The sequence below is a fragment of the Polypterus senegalus genome, chromosome 12 (genome assembly GCF_016835505.1).
Source record: "Polypterus senegalus isolate Bchr_013 chromosome 12, ASM1683550v1, whole genome shotgun sequence".
NCBI classification, from domain to species: Eukaryota; Metazoa; Chordata; class Cladistia; order Polypteriformes; family Polypteridae; genus Polypterus; species Polypterus senegalus.
Genome location: NC_053165.1, coordinates 105569987 through 105593314, shown reverse-complemented (window position 1 = coordinate 105593314; position 23328 = coordinate 105569987). Strand labels below are relative to the sequence as shown.

Genomic DNA, 23328 nt, shown 5'->3' with positions numbered 1-23328 from the left:
GTAAAAAGGCAGACAATCTAAATGTATTTCAGTATAAAAGCAAATGTCCATATTTCAGTGCTCCTTAAAAATAGCATGTACACACTAACTGTTATGGGATAGCTGAATTAAATAAATAACTAAATAAACAACATCTGCTACGCAACTACTCCATATTTGGGTTCTATACCTGCAAATTTAGTTATTAGCTCGCTGTTTAGGTGTATTTTCAAATCATCTTTTCCTTTACATTTTTTACAATATTTTACATTCCGGATTAAATACGTTATATTGTGTAGCCTTAGTTTTGTTTTAGTTTTAATTTTTTTCTGATATTACAGCAATACAGAATGAAATTAATATCATGATTCAAACAGAGGTATGAACGGCGCATACTCTTCGTACTGTTACACCCGTATGGATTAAGCCAGTGGAGATCCTGAGTGTGGAATGAGAGCTTTCATGTGAGGAATCGAGGAGATTCGAGGTAATGCAGTGCTAACTATGGCCACAGAGGGTGGTGACATGTTCAGTGTTGATTAACGCACGCAAGTCAAAATTTCACAGTACTCTGTACACATGACAAGTGTGACCCCATAAACTTACTTATTCATACCCATCATAGGCCTCTCAACCTTGGTGTTGTGGTTTTAGACACTTTTTCAATGTATATTTTTAAATATATTAATTTTTTGACCTGTAGACTCCTTTTTTTTAAGGTTTGATTCCGAGTTACTTTTGGAAAAAGTTTAACTTTGTTACCCTCCTGATTTTCTTTGATTGTTCGGTGTCATGATATATCATGTAACCTCAGCTGCTGTACTTTCGACATCATTGACATTATAATTAAACAACTCTTATGCTGCAGATAAGTCACGCTAGCAAAATTAAAGGAGAAGGAACAATCAGAAGTGGAGACCTATGAGATCAAAGCCAGAGACAAAAACAGGGCACTCAAAAATAACTGACAAGGCCAAAACATTAAAAAAAAAAAAAAATTGAGATATTAATTTCAGAGCAACAAGATAAAAAACCAAAAAGGAGTTTCAGAATGAATTCAGTAGCCAAGAGTCATTCTGCCCACAATCTCAGATGAAGGATGGTCATCGGCACTCACCTTTTCACTCATCATGACTCAGACACCATGTCCCTGGCAACCAGGAGCCGCGTCCTAACAATGGCACTCAAAAAAAATGGCTGTGTTCTATGTCAAAACAAAACGGCCTCAAAAATACTGAAAAGTAATTTCCATGACTTTAAACGAGGAATCTCGAAACTGACTTTTAATATGGATTTAATATGGATTAATATGTACTTAAAAACCTCTGATAGCTAAAAAAACATTCGTAAAAAACAGGACTATAAGTCCTACCAAAATGTAATAATGAGTACACTCATAACAGCAATGGCTTTACCATGTGTTACCCCTCAGTTAATATTCTACATGTCACTTCTTTTTAGCATATTTACCAAGTAGGACCTAGCGGTGGATGAATTTCTTACTTTCGTTTTGCCTTCAACTCCAGATTAACATTTGGAGCTTTGATTTTTGGTTACCTGATTAATTTGATTTCTCAGGTTTTGATCCTGTGATGTCCCTGTCTGACAAAATCAACTCCTTGTCTTTTTGCTACTCACAATAATCCACATTTTCTTCCAGTACAGTCCAATTTAATGGATCAAGTCTTTATGCCTTCCTTCCCTGAATGCAACAAAAGTACTGCAACTCTAAGGGGGAACCAATCTCCCTGAACACCCCGTACCTCGAGTTCTTCTTCGAACTGGACAGTTTGACATCCGTGGCAGAGCAATGGGCACTCAGCAGGTTCCTATCAATTATGGAGAATCCACTGCATCCACTAAACAGTATTACCTCTAGACAGAGGAGCAGCTTCAGCGTCAGACTGCTGTCACCATTTTGCTCCACTGACAGACTGAGGAGATCGTTCCTCCCCTACACTATGCGACTCTTCAATTCCACCCGGGGGGGTAAACGTTAACATTATTCAAAGTTATTGTCTATTTTTACCTGCATTTTTATTACTCTTTAATTTAATCTTGTTCTTGTATCAGTATGCTGCTGCTGGAGTATGTGAATTTGCCCTTGGGATGAATAAAGTATCTATCTATCTATCTATCTTAAAGTACGTCCATCACACTCGCTGGAATAAGAAGTTGTGTCCCATTTTCAAAACAACGAAAACCTGGTCAGCCTACTCATATATGACACATGTTATGTAACAGGTGTATTGTGTATGTTACACACGTAACATCTAAAACAAATGCAGACAATGAAGTTTCCTTCCATGGTTTACCTCTCTACATTTTCTTTCTACAGGCTCATCTACTCTGTTTTACCTGAAGCTGTCTCTGACATTACTTATAAAGATACTTCAGTATAAAAAGTCGCATGCCTCCCATAAAAGATCTATCATAAAAATATGAAATTTTCTGAAAACCCGGGGTGGAAGAAACCGGAACTGAGAATGTAAAGCTGTGCAAACACAGTGAGAAGGTACACTCGCTTACCAGAGAGCAATGTAGCCAGGAATCAAACTAGGCCCAAAATACTATGAGGCGCCAATGTTACCTGATTTACCAATGTGCAGCCCTAAACGATATTTACCATACATACCAAATCCAAAGATAACAACTTTTATTCACAATCAAAAGAGTTTACACCTACAGCAAGTGCACATTTTATTGTATGTTTCAGTGTAATTCTTTAACCATAAGAGTTACATCAGCACTTCAGTCCTTATTTAAGTCAGAGATCCTACCACTTTGAAAGTACTTTATTATGGGAAGCAATTCTGCATATGAAAGACACCATGCCTTAGAGTTAAAACATTTTTCACATTTAGGCATATGAAACAAACACAAAATTATCTGGATGTTTTTAAAGACACATGACTCTGCAGCTGCCCACAACAGGTATGGCTGAAAAATCATTTGAAAGAACAACGCGAAAAGTTATACATTTGAAATCTGTCAGATCCAAAAGGGGATACCCAATGTTATTGACATTTTTAAGCCAAAGATTACACACTTTAATGTAATAGTACTCATTCCTAAATAACACGTTTATAAAAATTTTACAATTATAAAATGTACTGGAGAAATACACTATCATGAGACTGCATTAGGTACTAAGAGCAGGCAACGGTTTAAAGCTCCCCTTACAGAGAAATACAGATAAGAAATGCACATGATGTTGACTGGAGACCTCGCTATACAACTGTGTGGGAAGATAAAGACCCCCCATAGCAAGCAAGCCAGATAAATGTAACTCAGGAAGGTGAAGACTGGTGATGTGAGGGATTGAAAGATCCTGGCTTCCATCTCTTCACCTAACAGATGACATAAGAAAAGGAGACTATTGCTGCCAAGACTACAACAAGCTTAAAGTTTAAATGGAATTCAAAGCTCAAGGGTGCAGTGAAACCTTTGGTTCCCACCAGGAACTCTGGCTTGGCGATTCTCAGATCTTAGTAATGATTCCTTTGCTAACCAATGGTAATCAGGTCAGGTCAGGTTGAGGAGCATGAACTGGTACAGCGCGTTGCCGCACCCACCATATGACAAAACAGCTCGGGATCCTGGGTGGTTGACACACAGTCCAGTCCCACCCTCTGGAAATGACCATCTATCTGCTGCAGCCAGGTATTACGTGGCATCCCCTTGGTCTGGTTGAGCCACTTGGGCCCTCAACAATGAGGATCCTGCTAGTCAGATCACCCTCAGGGAATCGCGCCACATGGCTGCTGTGCTGTAAATAATGCTTCCTCACAATGCAGGTAATGTGCCTCATTTGGGACTCCATGAGCAAAGGCTCATTCGACACAAAGTCAAACCAGTGGTACGCAAGGATTCTCTGAAGAGACACAGTACTGAAGGAGTCCATTCTTCGTCCTGGGTCACTGGATAGCGTCTATGTCTCGCAACTATATAGCAAGATACGAAGCACCAGCACTCTAAAGACTTGGACCTTCCCTTTCCAGCGACCTCATGACCCCCCATGCTCTCCCAATCCGTCTACTGACTTCATACGAAGAGTCACCAGAGACTTGAATGTTGCTGCCAAGGTAACCACAGCATAGAATTTAACTCTCTGCTAACCTGCCAAAGACTCAAAAAAGACAAAAGCTGTGTTGGTTTTGGGGTGTTTTCAAGTAGGTAAGCTGACCAATTGGGAAGACTTATGAAATCATTTAGAGGAAGGTCCACCGGGGCAGCAGGGTGTGGTTTAGTTTTGTGTTTATTTTGTACTCACAAAGGTAAGGGATTAGGACCAAGAGGAAGGCAAAAGAAGAATAGGAGAGAAGTGGCAACAAAAAGTGCGAGAAGAATGAGTCTGTGTCCAAGGGAATTCCAAGGCCATGGAAAGCGGAACATAACAATGCCTGGGTTCATTCAGCTAATGATTGTTAAAAACAATGTTTAATAAATTTGTATTTATTTTTAAACTCTGTCCCTTTTTTTGCTTTAATAAAACCATTATCTCAACTTATATGACCTCCTCTCTGCCACCTTAACAGACGGAGCATCCACTATCAACAATTCTATTCGAGACAATACATATTTAAAAAGTAAATGGAAAAAGGCAAACGGAAGGAAACATTTACGAAATCAAGGGCATATTTTTACAAGAAAGCCTTATTTGGCAAAATGCTGATTTAAATTTTTTTTTTGTTTTCCATAAAGACCCTCAGACTGAATACTGAATATTTAATCTAAAACCCCTGATTCAGCTAACCTGTCAGGATGAGACCACTTTCACCAAAACCAACCATCTGATCTTCCCAAACCCAAATTCAAAACTCCCACAAAGGCCTTACCTGTGCCTGGCCTGCCCATGATGATGTCTTTGCGTGGTACTGGGTGTGAGAACTCTGAAGGAACGATGACTGGCAGTAGGGCGGTGGGAGCTGGATGGTAAGGTAATGGTGTGACGACTCCTCCAAAGCCCACTGCACCCACACTTCCCACAGCTGGGTTTCCCACAGTGCCACGTGCCACAGAGTCAGTAGCATGGGTCTGGGTAGCACTGCTGACGACAGACTGTTCTGATTGAGTGCTGCTGCTTGCAGAAGACACACCCATCTGTAAACTGCGACTTATACCGTTGGCAGCATTTGCACCCACGCCAAGCTGGTTGGCATTGATTGGTACAGGTATTTGCAGGCCGGTCACTTTTGCCCTGGCATTACTTCCTGCCACATTTCCTACTACTCCACCTTCTTTAGTACCAGTAAATCTTGGTGTCCTCGGACTAGCCGAGCCACCATTGTGAGGATCAACCCCAATGTTCCCAATTCCCAAGGGTTTTTCTGTGAATTTGGCTGGTAAAGGGACATCTGGGTTTCTAACAATAACTGGCGAGTCTCTTTGCTGGTGCTGCTGTGCTGGTACCCGTCGTACAGTGGTACAGGGATCAGAAGTCATGGCAGAAGGTGTGGGTGACAGTAGTGGAAGAGGTGAAGCCTGTTGGGAACCTGGGAACTGGCTGGCTGGGGACATTGCTCTAAATCCTGCTGGGGTGGATGGCAAAGTGGGAGTATGAGAAATGGAGTCAACACCAGAGTCCAGGCTATCACTCTTTTGAAAATCCGGAGCTGTTGAACAGGATGAACTGGTACTGCCACTGCCACCAGCTATTGGGGTGGTAATAGACATGCTGTTCCCAGTTGAGGCAGGGCAGTGAGAGTCCGACTTGCGCTTGTTGGGGCTCATCGGTACTGTGAAAGTCAGGTTTGCCTGGAATGTGGGCTGGATCCCCGAAATGTGCCGTTCTCGGTGTGGAGTACCCCCACTGTGCTGTGACCCGCCAATCCCTTCCAGTAATGGAACTACTTTTGGGGTGCTGGCCGTTGCATGCCTGTTTGGTCCCGCTATTCTCTGAATAACAGGAGAGGCTGTTATAGGGCTGAAGTTAGCTGGTCGGAACCCAAAGAGAGGAGAAGGTGAAGGGGAGGGTGCAGGCGAGAAAGGCGACTGGTTGGAGACGGGTGAAAAGGAAGGTGTTCCTGAGCGCGAACTTCCCAAGGAGACTAACATGTTGGCAGCCTCACATTCATCAAAGTCAAAGCGAGACAAGTCCTGTGTGGCACATGCAGCAGCTATGATGGCCTGAGAAGAAAGCGCAAGCCGAGGGCGAGAGTCAGTACGACTGCTTGCCTCACTGCTATCCCTGGATGTGTCGTCCCAGTCAAATTCACTGCTCGCCCGGCCGTCCAGCCTGCTGGAGCGGGACCCAGAGCCAAGACCTGAGAATGTATCCGATGGTAGATTCGCCCCATTGTTCTCCATCTCCTTAGTGCGCATGGAGAGATGGCGTGAACAGTATCCTCGCCTCTGCGATTCCTTCATGCAGCTATCACGGGAGCACAGCCGCCGCCATTGCTTGCCATTGAACTTTTTCCGGATTCCATTTGGGGTGCATACTACATCTCCTTTCTTGTACTTTTGCTGGGCAGCAGTCAGAGGAGTACGTGAGCGAGAAGTGGAGCCAGCAGCTGGAGTCGTGCACCCACTTCCTCCCTGGCTGTTGCTTTTTTCTAAAGATAGGCTGCTAGTGCTGCTACGTCCACTCCCTGTGGCAGAGGAGGTCACTTCCTGGCAGAGAAGAGAAGTGGGCGGTTCTATTAAACAACGGTTGGATGAAGCAAGAGTACTACTTCCCGCCAGGACAAGGGGCAGCATCCCCGTACTTGGGCCCACAACCAGCTGTGTGTATCCCGGAGACTTTGTAGGGGATAATATCTGTCGCTGAATGGGGAGTCCAGACAGTGCACTGCTTTGTCCCTTTTCTTCCCCGGGGAACATCAGCGCCACACTGTCAGCCTTGGGGGTAGAGTCCATGGGAAAGCTGATTTTGGAAACTTCCACATCCTCTGGAGGAGTCTGTTGGTATTGGGATCGTGGGGTGTCCCCTTCTGTCCCCAAATCTGGCTTTACAAGAAAGACACCCGGAGCAGGGTTAGAAGTTAGAGGTGTGATAAGCGGCCGGGACTTGGACATGAATGGGGATATAGTATGCACCACTGTGCCACTGTCACATTTTTCTTTCTCCAAGTCCCGGTCTACAGGAGTATCATTAACCATCTTTTTGCATTTTTCCTTGCCTGCATTGCACCCTCCTCCAAGTGCTCCATTTTCCTCTTCAGTGAAAGTAGAATCAGAACTGTCTTCCTTAATCCATGGGGAATGGAGGAGCCGCAGACTTGACAGTGACACCCACACAGAGTCATTGTCCTTCTTTGCACCCACACCAGTCTCCTCATGGTTCCCTGAAGACTTGGAGGCTCCATCCAATAATACCCGATATGAAACTGGCTTGGGGTTAATTTCCAGAACCATTCCCTCTCTGTAGATTGTCTCATTTGGACTGATACAAACACAAACCCGAGTTCCAACTGCCACTGCACTAGGGGGAGGAACGACATCAAGGATCACATCCACTGCTGAACTCGAAGAGCCACATGCTCCTCCAAAAGACATTCCTCCTTCGTAGTATATTAAAGAGCGCTCCCCAGAAAACTGAATTCCTAAATCACTGCTCCGACGAATTTGCTTCACTACACCAGACTGGAAAAAGGACGGGCCATCCCCAGCTGAGTCATGACTGCGTCGAGCCAAAACTCGCTTGGATTTGAGGTGTCGCAGGTCATACCAGAAAGGCCGCTGCTTCTCTTTGTCTCTGGAACAGTCTAAATCGTGCTTTATTTCTTTATCCAGACATCTGCCTTCTGCATCGATACCACATGAGGTTAAAGTGCTGGTGGCAGGGCCGGCATCAATGTCAGAGTCAGCGGAGTGTTCACTGGCAGTGTCCGTACTTGAGGAGCGCACTGAAAGCAAGCTGCAGATACCTTCTCGTTCATTATTACTATCGTGCAATTCAGAAGTGCTGGCTGATGCCACTGGTGTCCCACCTGAAAAATCGGGGGCTTCCTCCAAATTTGACTCAGCAGATTGCTTGTCCTCTTTGCTGTAAGTGAGGCTGTTGTTGCTGTGAGAAGTGCCATCACAGTCCTCCCGACTGCTGTTGCTCGTTTCAGAAGAGACTACGCTACCACCAGATATCAGCTCCCCAGACGAGGAGCCAACACTCTCAAAGTTTTCTGTGCTTTGAAGGTGACCACTGGTCATGCTGCTGCTGCGGTGGTCAAACATATATTTCTTCTTGGGTGCCTTCGACTTGAATGTGGCAGTTTTGCGGCTAGATGGAGGATGGTTGCTGCTTCCAGACGAGGACTCCTCTTTCCCACTGTCATCTTCACCGATTGCTCTTGAAGGCAATGACTCGTGGCCTTTGTGATGGTCTCTGGAAGGACTGCTCTCAACTACACCTTCTTTACTGTCCAAAAGCAAAGAGTGATCTCTTAATCTCCAGTTGCGCACTTCCCTGATCCTTGAGCTTTGTCCCTTATTAAGGGGGACCCCAGTGGCTTGACTGATGCTCTCTAACTCCTGAGTGTCTGTTGGGTCGATGTCTGTGGGTGAACTACGAGAATCTTCCTGTTTCTGTTCTTGTGTCTCCATCTCCCCCATCTCTGTTTGGCCATCCAAGGACAGTGGGGATGTATTTGAAGGTCCCTGGCTTGCCGTTGGCTTTCTCTTGTTACTTTTGGCCCTCAATGAGAGTGGCGAGCGCCCTCCCTGCCGTCTCACTGGCTTCATCTTGCGTGTCTTCCTCCAGCACTGGCTTACCTCTATTGGATCTTAAATGTGGCCTGGATGACCTCCCCTTTGATGATCTTGGCAATCTGAAAAAAGCAAAAAATTTCATAATCAGTTCTAGTGTATCAAATACCAAAATATAACGTAGCTTTAAAACTTTAGCACACAATACACTGTTGAGCATTCTAGCTGTGCTACATTACAGGAAACTAACTTTAAAAAGCACCGATCTGGTGAGTGTCAATAACAGAACACAGGCTGTGAGTCACCATGAAGACACAGGCTCCAAATGGCACGTTCGCGGCAGCCTTCACAGTCCTAATCCCAACGAGGCATCATGCTTGCTATTTAATTCAACACCGTTTTTTCATTTCAGAACTATTTCCTTTATTAAAATTAGAATTGGCATGATTCAGATACTTTAATTGTGTTTAACTTCCTTTGTGCATTCACATCTGAGGGAAAAAGTGAGAAGCAGACAAATTGGGGCCCATTGATTGGTATGCCACCCAGTCATCACTTGAACATTACCTAAGCAGTCTTGCCGTAGGTGTCAATGGTACAAATTCACCTCTGTGCTCTAGGACCAACTTTCTGCAAATCGAATGGCACGGCACCTATCGTTCTGTTATCAAATGAGCCACATCAGACAGAAACTCAAAGCTGTAGTCTCAGACGTAAATCAACGTTATTAAAAACAATTAGAAAGTCTGAATCAAGCCATTTCTGAGTTCAGTCAAGAGATGCGTTCATTGGTTAGGAACGGCGTTGAAACAAAAAGCAGTAGGCACATTGCGTCATTAGAAGAAAAGGATGGAAATCATTAAATACGATTCTTAAATCAGTAAATCCACTTCAGGGCCATGAAAGCTAGTGTCTATCCCAACACCACAGGGCACATGTCAAGAAACAACCCTGGACAGAGTGGCAGCCCACTGCACAGCCCACTTACACACACAACCACACACACAATTGACAGTTAACCTCACTTGCATGTCTTTGAGGATGTGGGAGAAACAATGGAGGATAGCCCAAGTAGACAAAGAAATAACATGTAAGCTACACAAGGACAAGTCCAGGGGCAGGATTTGGTCAAGAATGGAAATCCTATACCAGATTCGTAAAGACCCAGAGATAAAGAAGAGCACTCACTCAAATACCACAGCAACCATATTCAAGTAACAGCAAGTCAGCCCAGCCAGTAAAAGGACTCTTGATGGGGCTGCTCTGATCTTTTTTTCTGGTCTTACTAAAAACGCTTCATTTTCCTAATGCTTAAAGACTCCTGAAGAAACAGCAGGAGACCTAGGTGTGAGCTAGTGCTTCAGAGAATTGAGTATGTTGATCTTGTGACCTTATCACCTCCACAGTTCTCTTTCTCACTCCCCCTCATCTGCTCTGAGAAAAATCAGAGTTTCCAACATAGATAATCAGAACAGATCTCCACCCTGCAACAGACAAAGAGGCTTCATGCACAACAGAATCCCACAAACCTGGTTAGAAAATGGAGTGATATTAAACCTGCAGTATTACTACCTCAAAAACTGCTCTAGTTGGCTCTTAAAAGTAGCCGCCTTTGCCATACTTAAACCTCTGTGTTTAGACAAGAGATTACGGCCTTACAAGCATAAAGTCCAAGTCGTTTTGGGTTTATGTCTGACCCTTCACCTGGTCAAGTCTCAAGACAGCACAGCTTTGTGTTTGGATGAGCTCAGTTCAATAAAGGTACTGTAAGTTCACCTTGTTACTGTCACTGCAGACACAGACCCATTCGGACTGTAGCAGAATGCAGTCGTGGCACTTGTACACCCGACCCTCTCATATTTCATGAGCCTGCAGCCTTCCTGACTTACAGGCTGACCCTGAGCAGGCAGAAGCGCTCTGCCCCGATCAGCAGTAAAAAGTCAACAGCCTACCATCTACAGGATCCGGTCCTAGGGTTTGTCAGCAGTTTATCTTCCTACCGCAGTGCCCAACATTACCAGGCTTCAGAATGCCAATTATGTTGCCATATCAGTGCATGAAGTCCAAGACGGGACTGGATAGTAAGATGTGTGTGTGTGTGTGTGTGTACCTGTGCGCACCCCACACTAACAGAGCCCAAGAGTACAGCCTTTGGCATGAAACACATTTAACTACTGGCTGTGTAAACCTCCTAGAAACTCTTGAAATCGTCAGGAAAAAAAAACTGAAATGTAGAGATGTCAGGTAATTGAAAGAAACTACTCTGGGCATCTCTCTCCTAGGAGGATTCGTTTTGACGATGTGCTCGCCTCGCTTGTGCATTAGCGGCAGGAGGGAAAGTAAAAGGGATACCGTTTTTCCGTCGTTAGTGGCTAAGCGACTTTGTCTTTCTTCGCAGGTTTCGTTTTGCTGATGTGATGGCCCCCGATTGTGTTATTAGTGGCTAAGCGAGTTTTCAGTTTCCTCGGAGGCAGAGACCTTACCCAGACTCCACCTCTCACTTCCAGGCCAGACAGAAACACACACTTCCACGTGTAGACGTTTATATACAAGATGGCAATCCAGTGGCACAGCTGATACCCCTTCTCCACAAATCATTTTGGGACTGGTCAAGCTTTCTACCCTGCCACTCCCCTGCTGGAAATCTTCAGTTGTCTCGGGCCAATCAGCCGAGAGCTAACTGGTTTTGGTAGGCTGCTCATTTTTGTACTAACTGTAGCGCTCAGTGGTGTGTGGTCTACTTTAAAATGTGTTCTGTATTTCCTTGTAGCCTGGTACTGTACACTGCCCCCAAGTAAACAGATTTGTATTAGTAAGTTTCCTTGGCTAAAGGCTTCTGCCAAATAAATACAAACAATAATAATGAATCATTTTGACCTGATTTTTTGATTAAAGCTGTAGAATGCAAGCCATGCGCGTGGTCTCACTGGCAGTGTTGGGAAGTGTCAGTATGACGACTGACTGGGGTTTAACGGGTAAGTGACTTGATACTTACAGAATAAGAACAAGGGAAATATTACACCGTTTTGTTTTTCCTTCAACCCATAACTCCCAGCGTCACTCTGGCCATCCGACTCAGTTTCCATGCTTTCACTGCTCTGTCACCAATTTGTTGTTATAGGGCCCCCAATGAGCCACAGCCCACCTCTAAGTATCCAGCCCTGCAAAGGAAGCCACTGCACTGCAGGGCACATTCACTCACATACAACGGGACAGTTTACCGTTGTCAGTCAACCTAATATGCCAGTCTTGAGGTTTGGGAGGAAAACCAGAGTAACTGGGCGGACACACATACACCAATAAGAGATAGCAACTGGTTCAGGATACTAACTGCATAATTTATTGTAAGCCAGGAGGCTGAAAGGTAAAATGAGGGGATTTGTTTTGAATTCTGTGCGCCAGATAGCTAATGTGACGGGGTATCACTTCAAGCGTACAGTTCAGTCCCTCAAAGCCAAGTGAGACTGTGAATCTGAGATCAGAACTGACTCCACTCAGCAGTTTTCTGCCAAGCTGGAAGACACAGTAGCTGAACTTTGCCTCTAATCCTAAGTACAAGTAGAGTGGCAGGTAAATGAGTTGTTCTACTCTGTCCTCAGCTGGTGCCAAGTGCCAGACACGACTGCACACATTAAAAACAGACAGCACCTTTACCATGAGAAGCCATGTTAGTACGCATATAACCACAATGACTGGACAAAGGCACGTCATGGCCGAACGTCTTATGTAAGCACAAGCAATAGTATTTTAAATACCTAAGCCACCATCCTAAAAAGGAGCTCACTCTGCACCCAGCACCTAAGGGCTTACCCTATCAAAGCAAAGACAAACTCACCTCTCTTAATGGAGCTCAAGGGCTATTTAGTCCTAAAGTACTCTTTTTCAAGATATAATCACTCTGGATTCTGTCTTTGTTTTGTTTGTATGCACTGTAATGTTACATAATTGGTGTCATACTTCTAACTCCCTGTGGAGTGAACATGTGGTTCACAGTTCAATGTTAGTTAGCCGCAGAGGTAAGCGGTTTAGGAGTCCTACCTGTACAACAGGCCACCATCCAGGAACTAACATTGGTTAGTATTGAACTGAATGCAGTAGCAGTGGCATTTAGTAACGAACAATAACAGCATGTCCCTCAAAGTGTTATTAGAGCGGAGATGTGCAATGAGAGCCTTATGGTGAACACACAATGAATTAAATTAGTGCCCATGTATTTACATTCCAGATGTTTGGGTGGCAGTACATTAGCTGAGGAATGCGTCCACCTCACAAGAACACTGCAGAGTAGCCTCTCTATGCGCTACAAGAAGAACCGTTTACCTCACGGATACTGGAATCTTGTAGATTAGCATATGCTTGTTCCTCCAAGATGCCAGAAGCTGTGTGTACATTGAGCTGCTGGCTCGTAAATGCCAGAGTCTACAATATAGATTTTTTAATCTGGACACATGGGTACGAAAGATAAGGTACAGCTGGTTGGTATATGTGCCTTCCCACCATGATTGCTATAATATGAGATTTTTGTGTTACTATTCTAGCCTGTCCAAAATATAGTGCTGTGCAGTATTTCATAGTAATGGAGGAATCGGTCATACTGCAGTCTCGATTAATACAATTCAGGATCACTGGGGCCTGGCATCACTGGACAAAAGGCAGGTAGTGGCCACAGACAGAGAGCCAGGCAAACTCACCCACACACACACACACACACACACACTCCCCTACAGGAGCACACATGTAAAATGGACCCAACTTACACACCTCTGGGGATATGGGAGGACAACTGCAGTACAGACAGGAAAACCTGTGCATACCCAGGGAGAACATTCAAGATCGAGATGTGCAATTCAAAACCAAGGATGCTGCCCCTAGAATGAGATATTCTGCTGTAAGACTCTCATCACTGCAGGTGTAGGGTTCATTTCTAGATCCTTTCCCTGTCTTTCTGTGTAATTTGCACTGCTCCGCTGAAACTTTCCATTGTAAAGAAACACAGAAGCTCCTTTCCTGAATGATTCAAAGGAGTAACTCAAATATGTGTGTGATATCACTACCTTCCGGGCTCAGGGAGCTTTACCAGGACTGCCTTTGCCATGCTTCACGAGAGCTCCTGAAGGACTACTGATAGACACGTACCGTATTATACCTCCAGACATCAACAAATGTGTCTCCCTCACAGACATCACGTAAAGCCATCCTAGCAAGGGCTCCATTAAAATAAACCATTAATAAAAATGTCTCAGAATGAGTGCCATTATAAAACAATAACACGAAAGTTTAATTGTTAACACACATTCTGTTTGAATTTGAATTTTAAGATGCAAGTATAGCTTATCTGTCCACCTTGTTCCAGAATGTGGATCTGCAGCATACCAGAGCACGTCTTCAGAGTGACCAGGCATGCTAAACTGGATTTGTCTCCTTCTAGTCAGCAAAGAGCAACGTCCTGCACTCTTCTACACTGCAATAGAGCCTTAGACGTAAGCAGCGAAAACAAATGCGAGTGGTAAATAACAAGAAAGTGTGTCATGGAATGAGGTTCAGAGACAAATGCGGTGCAACGGAGCCCAGTAAAACTAAAGGCAAGACATTATACTAGGTGAACATATCAAGGAGCACAGTGTGCTACTGCATTGCCACCATTACAGGGAGCTTTATTATCTTTGAGGTCTTTTCAAATTAAAAACCTTCTTTGCTGAAACACATTATTCAGCTAGGATTTGTCCTGATAGTTTTTGAAGTGGCCCTCCTTCATTTTTACACACATTAGATTGGAAAGTACACTGGCCTGCTAACTGAACAAGGGAATTTCTGCCCACCTAGGCAGTGGGAAAGGAAGCCTTTCTTTCTTCCTTCATTGGCTCCCCTAATTACTATTTATCAAGGCTCAACCATTTTTCTGATAAAATAGGTGCCACAAATAAAAACGATAATCAGTTCTAGTTTTCAGGAGAACACATAATGCTGGTCAATGCGGATGATGACATGCAAGGCAGATTCAGATGCACGCTGTCTGGAGTTACATAATATGCCTGTTTGGAAATTAAATTACAACCAGTGTTTGTATAAAGTCTGCGCGTTGTCTATGTACGTATTTAACCACAAATAATAAATAAAACGTATAATCAAAAGAGCTGCTTGAAGCAGTTTCTGCATATTGTTGAGCTAGTAATTATTGAAACATTTTAGAGTCACAGTGAAGCAGAGCCTACCCCGACTGCCTGAGGAACACAGCAGCGAGGAAGTCATGAAAAAGCAAAAGTAAACTCTCTTTATTGTTCACCTAACAACCAACTTGAATCTTTCAAATATCAGGATAGCCCAGATATCACAGTAAAGTTATATCACGGGATACTGTTAGCACAATCCAAAACAAAGCATTTTTTGAAAAATAGCCAAAATTGGTTAATAATTTTATCCTCTCACTAATTTATTTATCTCCACCAACATATCGCCATCATGGCTCATTTAAAGTAAGTCAGGAGATTCCTACATTGTCTTTGTGATTTTTCTCCCCAGATGCTCTGGCTTTTCACCCTTATCCCACAGATGAGCACCTTCGATGAACTGGCAATTTGAAATTGGCACACCACCCAGGGTTGTTCCCTGCCTTGTGCCAGGTGCTGCTCAAACAGGCCCTGGTCACCTGCAAATCAGAATTGCATTTAGGACTGCAAATGTCATCGGTGTCAGATAAATACAGGGTGAGCCAAAGACAAGTACCACATTTCAAACGTTTATTCTGCAAAAACACTACCAGATAAAAATACATTTATTTACGACACAAGAAAGGGTACACAAAATAGATTTTTTTCTTTTTTGCTCCCCCCTTCTCAAAAAAGTAAGGGCCTACAATGTCAAATTCTGCAGCAGCACACCAAACTGTAACAGGCTCACTGTGCATGAAGTTCACGAGGGTTGGTTTCAGTCCAATAGTGAAAGTTTTGCTTATTTACGCAACCATTCAAATGAAAATGTGCCTCGTCACTGCACATGATGATGGCATCTCGATGACCAGTATGCAGAACGTTCTCTCTGCGGCTCTGCCAGTCTCTCTCAGCGAGTTCCTGCACTACCACCATTTTGTATGGATAGAAATTAAGGCCCTCATGAAAAATCCTCCTCAAAGCTGTGTTGGAAATGCCTAAGGGCATGTTTGTGCACTGAACGTCTGGGAAACTACAAAATTCATACCCTTACAGCTTGGATGTTTTCAGGCGTTCATATAGTCTGAGGATGGTCTGGAGATTTCCTGTTCAATGTTGTACCCGTCTGTCTGAATTTAGCCACCCACTCAAGAATTGTTTTCCGATTTGTGACGTGAAGTGCGTTCGGAAGGCGAGTTGCGTAGTGATAATGGATTTGTTGTTTTTGAATAACACTTCGACAGCGAAAGTCTGAAAACTACAAGGGATCGCCTATCACAGGACCCCCACTACAACCCACTCGTCTGCCTCTACCTCACGCAACGACCTTGACAAATGTGGTACTTCATTTTGGTTCACCCTGTATGTCCATTGCGTGTATGCAGATTGTGCTCTCTTGACAGCAAAACTGCATCATGAGATGTATTATTTTCCAAATAATCTAATACAGACATATGAAACCATAGTGAAATCCCCTACTGTTTTGTTAAACCCTAATATCCTTAATCAGAATATGGAATTAAAAAAATGAATAACTATTATTATCATCATCAATATTCTCTAACCTACTTAACCCAATTCAGGATCATGGGTATTATTATCATTCATTATCCTTCTAATTCTTGTGTCGGCTTTTTCCCCGTTTCAGCATACCCTCCTCTGCAGCCCATTCTACCAGTAATGGGTGCAAGGCAGGCTCCCACAGTGTAGGGGGTATCAGTCCATCACAAATTATTATTATCATCATCAAATTAGATCTCAGAATCCAACGCCAAGGAAAAGGTGTTGCTGGCACAAGCTTGTGATTTCGTCTCTGTACGGGTTTTGTGAGACATTAATTAAACATGTCTTTTCCCCACACAAAGGCACTGCATGGTGTCAGATTATTGCTTGGTATGGTTCTCTATAAGTCTTCTAAGACAGTTCGACTGCTGCCTTTCACTCTAGAGGTTGTGCAGTTCAGAGTTGTATGCTGCACAATTACTGTTTATTTTATTAAGACTAAATGATGCCATGATATCATCACTCACCATAACACTGTCTTTAGAATGTTTAAATGCAGCAAGCAAAAGACTCAATCCCTAAGTTACTTAAAGGGTATTGGCAGTAAGTCTTAACGCCTTCATAAATGGCCTAGAATTTTCTAGGCTATTTTATAGTCTTCTGTAGAATTATCTCGAATGCCATAGAATGACAGAGTTTAAATACAGCCACAAACTGCAGGGAGCCGTTCCGGCGAGAGTGGGAACATTATATCTTCACCTTCTCCTGCCTCTAAATAATAATGCTCACATATGCAAGTAGTTTCACACACATTGTGCTAATTTTTCAGTGTGTACCAGGCGAATACCCTTCCTGCTACACCTATTTTTAAACCCTAGCTTAAAAAGAAAAAGAAAAGAAATTCAGCTGTGTGGAAATACCACATGATTTAAATAGCCTACTGAACTGGTTAGCAATGGCAAGCTAAAATGAAATTTCAGACTGGGAAAGGAGAATATTTGGGCCATAGCCCTGCACTTAATTTGCATCACCATAAGCACACCACAGCCGACTGATCGTGTGCAAGATTTGTATTGCTGTTGGTGTCCTCTGTCATGGCCAAGCACATCTGAACAGAGCCTTTACATGTCCAGACACATCAGACAGACACTCCTTTAACCAGCAGACCTGTTCTATTCCATATTGCTATACCAGAGCTAACGTTCTCACCCGGCAAACTTACAGCTGGCTTATTTACTTTGTGAGCAGACTGCAAACAGACTGCATGCACTCGAGTCATTCCTGCTAATATGATTTCTCCTACACTAGGGCCTTCCTATTATGTTTTTCCTAATATGTTTCATCTGCAGCTACATTGTTAAAAGCAATCATTCCAGTACACCAGAGTCTCCATCATTACATTTAGATGCCAAACTAAGCCCATCTTCTTGACAAAGGCATGATACGTCCAGCTATGCCAACGACTTCTGGCTGGAAGGCTAACCATCTAGTTGCAATGCTTTAAAAGTTCCTGTCTATAATCATCTTTGCTGCATTTTACTAGTTTCTGTCCATTCTGGAGCTCTAGTTGTTCCATAGTAAATCTCTGGCTACTATCAGAACTCAATTTCTTTACTACGGTCTTTCATACTACGTGACCTTCATTTCCTTCTTTAACTCTATAAGCACTCTCTCCACTGCACCACTCCTGTGTGTCTCATAAACATATCAGTCCTGCTGAAGCCCTAAACTGAAATCTGCAGCCTATTCTGGCTTCTCTATAACTCATTGTAGCTCCCGGTTTATGTTTAAAGTCCCCACATCATTACTCCTGAAGCTTCTTTACAGGTTATCTTATTCTAGAAGCCCACATGTGACTACACTGATTTTTGCTTGCAGTCTTTTCAGATTGCACTGCCTACAATTCTGTCATCTTCACCAGAATCCAGATTTCATCCTTATTTCAATGTTTTACCTTTTTCAGCATCCTGTAATACTCCATTACTGTAGAAACCAGTCACTCTCAAGTTCATTCCCACCTAAACATAATACTCAACAATACCACACAGTCCCATCCAATTTAAAAGTCCACCTTCACTATTTACGATGGCTGTCCCCACTACTGCTCTAGACCATCTTTTCAAGTGGTTTATATTCTAGGAGCTCTCACTACAGAAGGCTCACTTTTATGTAACAGGGACCTCTTTGCAGCTTTTCACTCCATATGGTATCTACTTACCCCTAGAAAGGTTTCCATATACTTGTGCTTTCTGCTATTTACTCTACAAGCTCACAATTCTTCACTTCACAGCCTTGTACCATCAGGTCATATATTCAAATCCTTCATCCATTTTGTGCAGCTCACTTTAACTGACCTTTAATACTTTAGACTTCTGCTTCAGCTGCTGTGTAGATGCTTAGTGATCTAAAAGCTTTCACTTTAATACTATGTACCCCTTCATGTTACTACTACTACTACACTGTCTTCAAGCTTTTCTTTAACTCAAGACTATCTTATCTTTCACTGTCGGCTAGACTTATTTTTGTCCTCTTTCTTCTATCTAAAGCTACACTACTGCTTCTTACTTTTTCCTTTGGAAGCCCTTACTTCATTCCTTCATTCCATTGTCTTACAATATCATTTCACTGCTTCAGCCTCTGTGTGGCTTCTTCTTATTCTAGAAACACTTGCTTCAATGCACAAGACCACTTCTCCTGACCAATTATCGTAGAAGGCTTCCTTGCAGCCTTTTCACTCTACACCTCCTCCTATCTGCATTCAGCCAGACTGCTCCTGTCCCATGCTTTATGCTTCTTATTCTAGCAACCCTCACTGCACCCCCAGAACCTCTCTGTCACACTTAAGTACTGCAGAAATCCCCCACTCAGAATAAGCAGCCCACTCAGACTTGCCTCTTGCACACTAGAATCCTCACTTTCACACTCTGCCTTACTATTGCCTTCTCCTCGTACAACCAAAGACTCACCCTAGTTGTTTTAGCCTCCCCTTCCGCCTTCGTTTACTCCAGAAATCCCCACTTCATTGCCACAGCTCCCTCCTCCCTCCCTCTTGTACTCCAGTACTACAGCCAGCCTTTCCCCGGGCAGCGGTGCAAACTACTCACTCTGAGCCGAAATCAGCGCCTTCCGATCATCGATACACTGTCAGAACAGCGATTTGACCCATTCCTTCTTTGTTGTGACGTGTTCTTCTGTTTTTCTTCATGGAAAAGACTAAAATAAATAAAATTATACGGAAGAATAACAACAACAACAGACCAAAACTCTCCCTGTCTGTTTTACTCTACAGACACAAAATGGTGAATGAAACTCTAACAGCTGGGCAGAACAGCCAATCAGCAGTCACTGACAGGTACAGTAGCCAATAAGTGGCGTGTGGAAGAAGGAAGGGAGGAGCTAGCTGTCAAAGTCAGGCACCCAGGCAGAGCATAAGAACCAATCAAAGGAATAGAGGATAGGCGGAGCGTGTCTCTCTTCTAGTCTCATCAAGATTGGCAGGTACAGTAACCTGTCAGAAAGTTTTCACCAGAGATAGCTCAAAAAAGGCCCAATCGGTGCTACAGAACTTGATTATACGGCGCTTGTTTACCAGTACGGAAAGCGCATGCGCAACAAAAATACCGGGTAGGAAATTGTGGTAGTTGTAGTTTGTTAACTGTTTTTGTCGCGCAGAACTTATTTCTTGAGGCAGGCTATAAAAACTACAGCCCTCCCTCTCCCTTGCTTCCAAGCATCTGATGAACGAGAAGTCCACAATCTAACGTAGAGGAAGACAGTTAATGGGAGGGGGTGGGGGAGTTTGAAAACTCTTTACACTTTCTATATGATTAAATAACGATCCGAGTTTATTGCACAAGGTTTACCTAGATACATCTCTATATCAGAATTATTCGGAATTTAAGTACATGTTAACTGAAAGGACATTGTGTTGAAACTTCAAAACTTACCAGTCCTTCGTTGAGCTGCCGATTTTTTTTTTAAAGTTAGATTTTTTTTTAACTCCAGTCTTGTTTTTTCTCTTGCGCTGTTTCTCTCTCGGCAACAGAACTCGTTTTCCTGACTCCGCTCGACCAATCAGACAACACCCTCCCTTTCCCTCTCCATGACATCAACACTTTAAACTACGCCCCTCTACTCCTGAGCCAGCCGGGACGAAACCTTTGAAACTGACGTCATTACTCTGATTGCGGATTGGTCCAAGTTGGGACCAATGACAGGGCGAACTGATGATGTCAGTGCGCGTGTTGCCACCAGCTGTGCACCGTGGGCGGGGTCTTCATTCTACCGACATACCCTGTACAGCTGTTGGCGCGCTTATATAACGCTGCTACCACAAGTTAAACGGGGGTCGCCTGCCGAATTCAATAAGACAGAGAAAAGGGTGTGAATAAAGCAATGGACCGGCTGAGCCACACCAGAAAAAAAGGGGAGAGTCAAATCAGGGTACTTAAAGAGGAGAGGACGAGTGAGTCTAAATTCTTTACGCTTTAAATAAGTTTAGCAATGAAAACGAGACACGGGGATTAAATCTGCGCTAAGAAAGCAGTAAGCGATATGAATTTAAGGCTGCGCTAAAAGAGAGCAGCAATACTATAGCTTTCACATGTAGGATGGAGGTAGTTAGTGACTGCAAATAAGTAATACAGGGAATGGAATGCAAACTTGCACCATCATCCTTCCATGAAATTTTAACTTTTGTATCCAGTTCAGTTTGGTGGACTCTATCCAGACAGCACTGGGTGCAAATAAGTAGCTAGCCTTGGACAGGGAAACACTCACTCATTAAGGGTACATGATCATTGTGTTCAGTTAGGCAATAATATGATGGAGTTAATAAAGCTTGGACCCTAAGGTTGAGTGACAAGAGAAAAGCAATGAGTATTTGTATCTGTGCCTTGAATACAGAGGGCAACGCAGCTTACCTGGTCCAGCTAACATTCAGCAGCTGACACAATATGATGGAGGCAGTGAGTCATAGTTACCGCAGCTGAATGTTGCAGAATATGTGGCTTAATATCTAAATCTAAATTTATGGGTGTTTTTCTAAGTGAAAGATGAAGGCCACAGCAGTCATTTTCTGGAAGCTAGGCAATATACCTGAAGTAATTAAGATTCACTTGTGGAAAAAGTAATAAAGAATTGCAGTTTCTGCAGCTGAGTGATGAAGACCATAAGGCTCAATATTTGGAGCTGAGTAACGGAGGCCATTACTCTGATCTTCTTGCTGAAGCAGTTTTTGCAGCTGAGTGATGGAGGCTGTTAGGCACAGTATTTGTGGCTGACTGATGGAGTTCAAGAGGCTTAGTGTCTGCAACTGAGTGATGGAGGTAGGCAGTTAGTCTTATTACCTTTAGCTCAGGGATGGAGTCCATGAGGCTTAATTGATGTTACTAACATTAAGCTGACAATACTTAGTGGTTGAGGCAGTGAGGCTGACAGTAATTCTGTGTCTAATTGAGGGGAATCACAAGGTTTAGTATCTTATTTTACTGTACCTGATTAAAGGAGACTATGGGTCTTGCATGACTTTATTAAGATTTAACACTATATGGATGCAATGAGTTCACCTTCTCTAGCTGAGGGAATGAAGGCATGTTGCTCAGTAGTGTAGCTGATTGGTCAAGGCCGGGCCATGGTTTTTGTCTTTATGCATCTGTAGCAAACTGAGTGAGACATAAAGACTTAGTATCTGAAATTAAATATATGTATTTGTTATTGATGCTCTGTAGTATCTGTGACAAAGGCCATGAAACGGTGTATCCAAAGCTGAGAGGTAGACATCATAAGGCTCGGTGTTAAGCTGGATGACGGAGACCATGGGTTTCGCTGTCTGAGCTAAGCAGTGGAGACCAGAAGGCCTAATTTGGGGAAACAAGTGATTGAGATAGACGCTCTACATATGACACTGAATGATGGAGACCAAAAGGTTCATTGTGTGAAGTGGATTGTATCCATTAGTTCAATATATTGAATATTTAAAGGTCAATATTTCAGTACAGGAAGCCATGCTCCTCTTTATCTGTAGCTGAGTGACAATGTCCAAAACACTTAATATCTTTAGATTAATATTGAAGAACTTAGCTTGCTTAGTAATCACATGTCTTAGTGAACATAATTGAAAAATGGAAGTAAATAATTGTAGTATCTACAACTGTATAGTTGGAACAATGAGCTGACTGATAGAGCTGACAAGTTTACCATCTTCAGGTGAATCTCAGCTTCTGTAGCTGGGTGGTGGAAGCCATGAAGCTGTGTATTTATATCTGAGTTATGAGTCAAGTGATTTAGTGTAGGCTGACTGAAAAGCCGTGCAACCCATTTCAAATTCATGTTGTATTCATTGAAATAGTTTAAATGATATTGAAATCAGAAAAGAAAAAAAAAAAAACACAGTTATTAAGCCTTGCAAATACTGACCCACCTTTAGTGACGCATGCGATTTCTCTTTTCTTCATATGAAAAAAGCCCATTATAGGGTCGCTGTAATTTGTTGAATTTCTTTCCACTGCATACACAAGTTGTTTTTTAACACTAGAGAGTCAGGAAATGCGTGTGACCCGACATTTGCGCGATAGACATATGAGCGCCAACAAAATAGCGGCGATTAAAACGGGCCGTCAAAATCGCGTCGACAAAATCGCAAAAGTTTCATTAAATACGAATTACTAGTTTAAAGCATATATAATAATGTTTATTTTAGAAGTCAATATTATGAGACGCGGCACACAGATAGTCCTTAAGATCACGCCCTGCGTATGTATGAAGAATTGCAGCAAGACGTCTTGATAGTTGAGCGTATCTAGACTTGCTGGCTGCCTGACTGCTGGTAATTCCGCTTTGTATACGACGCGTTATGCCAACCCTCGACTGAGTTATTTGTTCGCGGCATGCCATCAGCAGTTATAACAGTTATAACCGCACATAATGTGTACATAATGCACACGTACGCGTCCCACTCTCTTGGCCTCTCTTGCGATTTTGTCGGCGCTCATATGTCAATCGCGCTTTTGTCGGTGAACTGGAATGCGTACATAAAGTAACTGTGGCAAGATAA

General features: G+C 43.1%; 1 protein-coding gene across 1 annotated transcript in view; it reads right to left on the bottom strand.

Moving 5' to 3' along the window:
* Window positions 1-20361, bottom strand: part of cicb (capicua transcriptional repressor b) — a 71429-nt gene extending 51068 nt beyond the window's left edge. Inside the window, exons 1-3 of the mRNA XM_039771351.1 lie at window positions 20222-20361; window positions 19379-19487; window positions 4818-8747 (exon numbers count right to left, since the gene is read on the bottom strand). Coding sequence (XP_039627285.1) covers window positions 4818-8661 — 3844 coding nt within the window. The 5' untranslated portion in view covers window positions 8662-8747; window positions 19379-19487; window positions 20222-20361. The remainder of the gene's footprint in view (window positions 1-4817; window positions 8748-19378; window positions 19488-20221) is intronic.
* Window positions 20362-23328: the final 2967 nt, after the last annotated feature.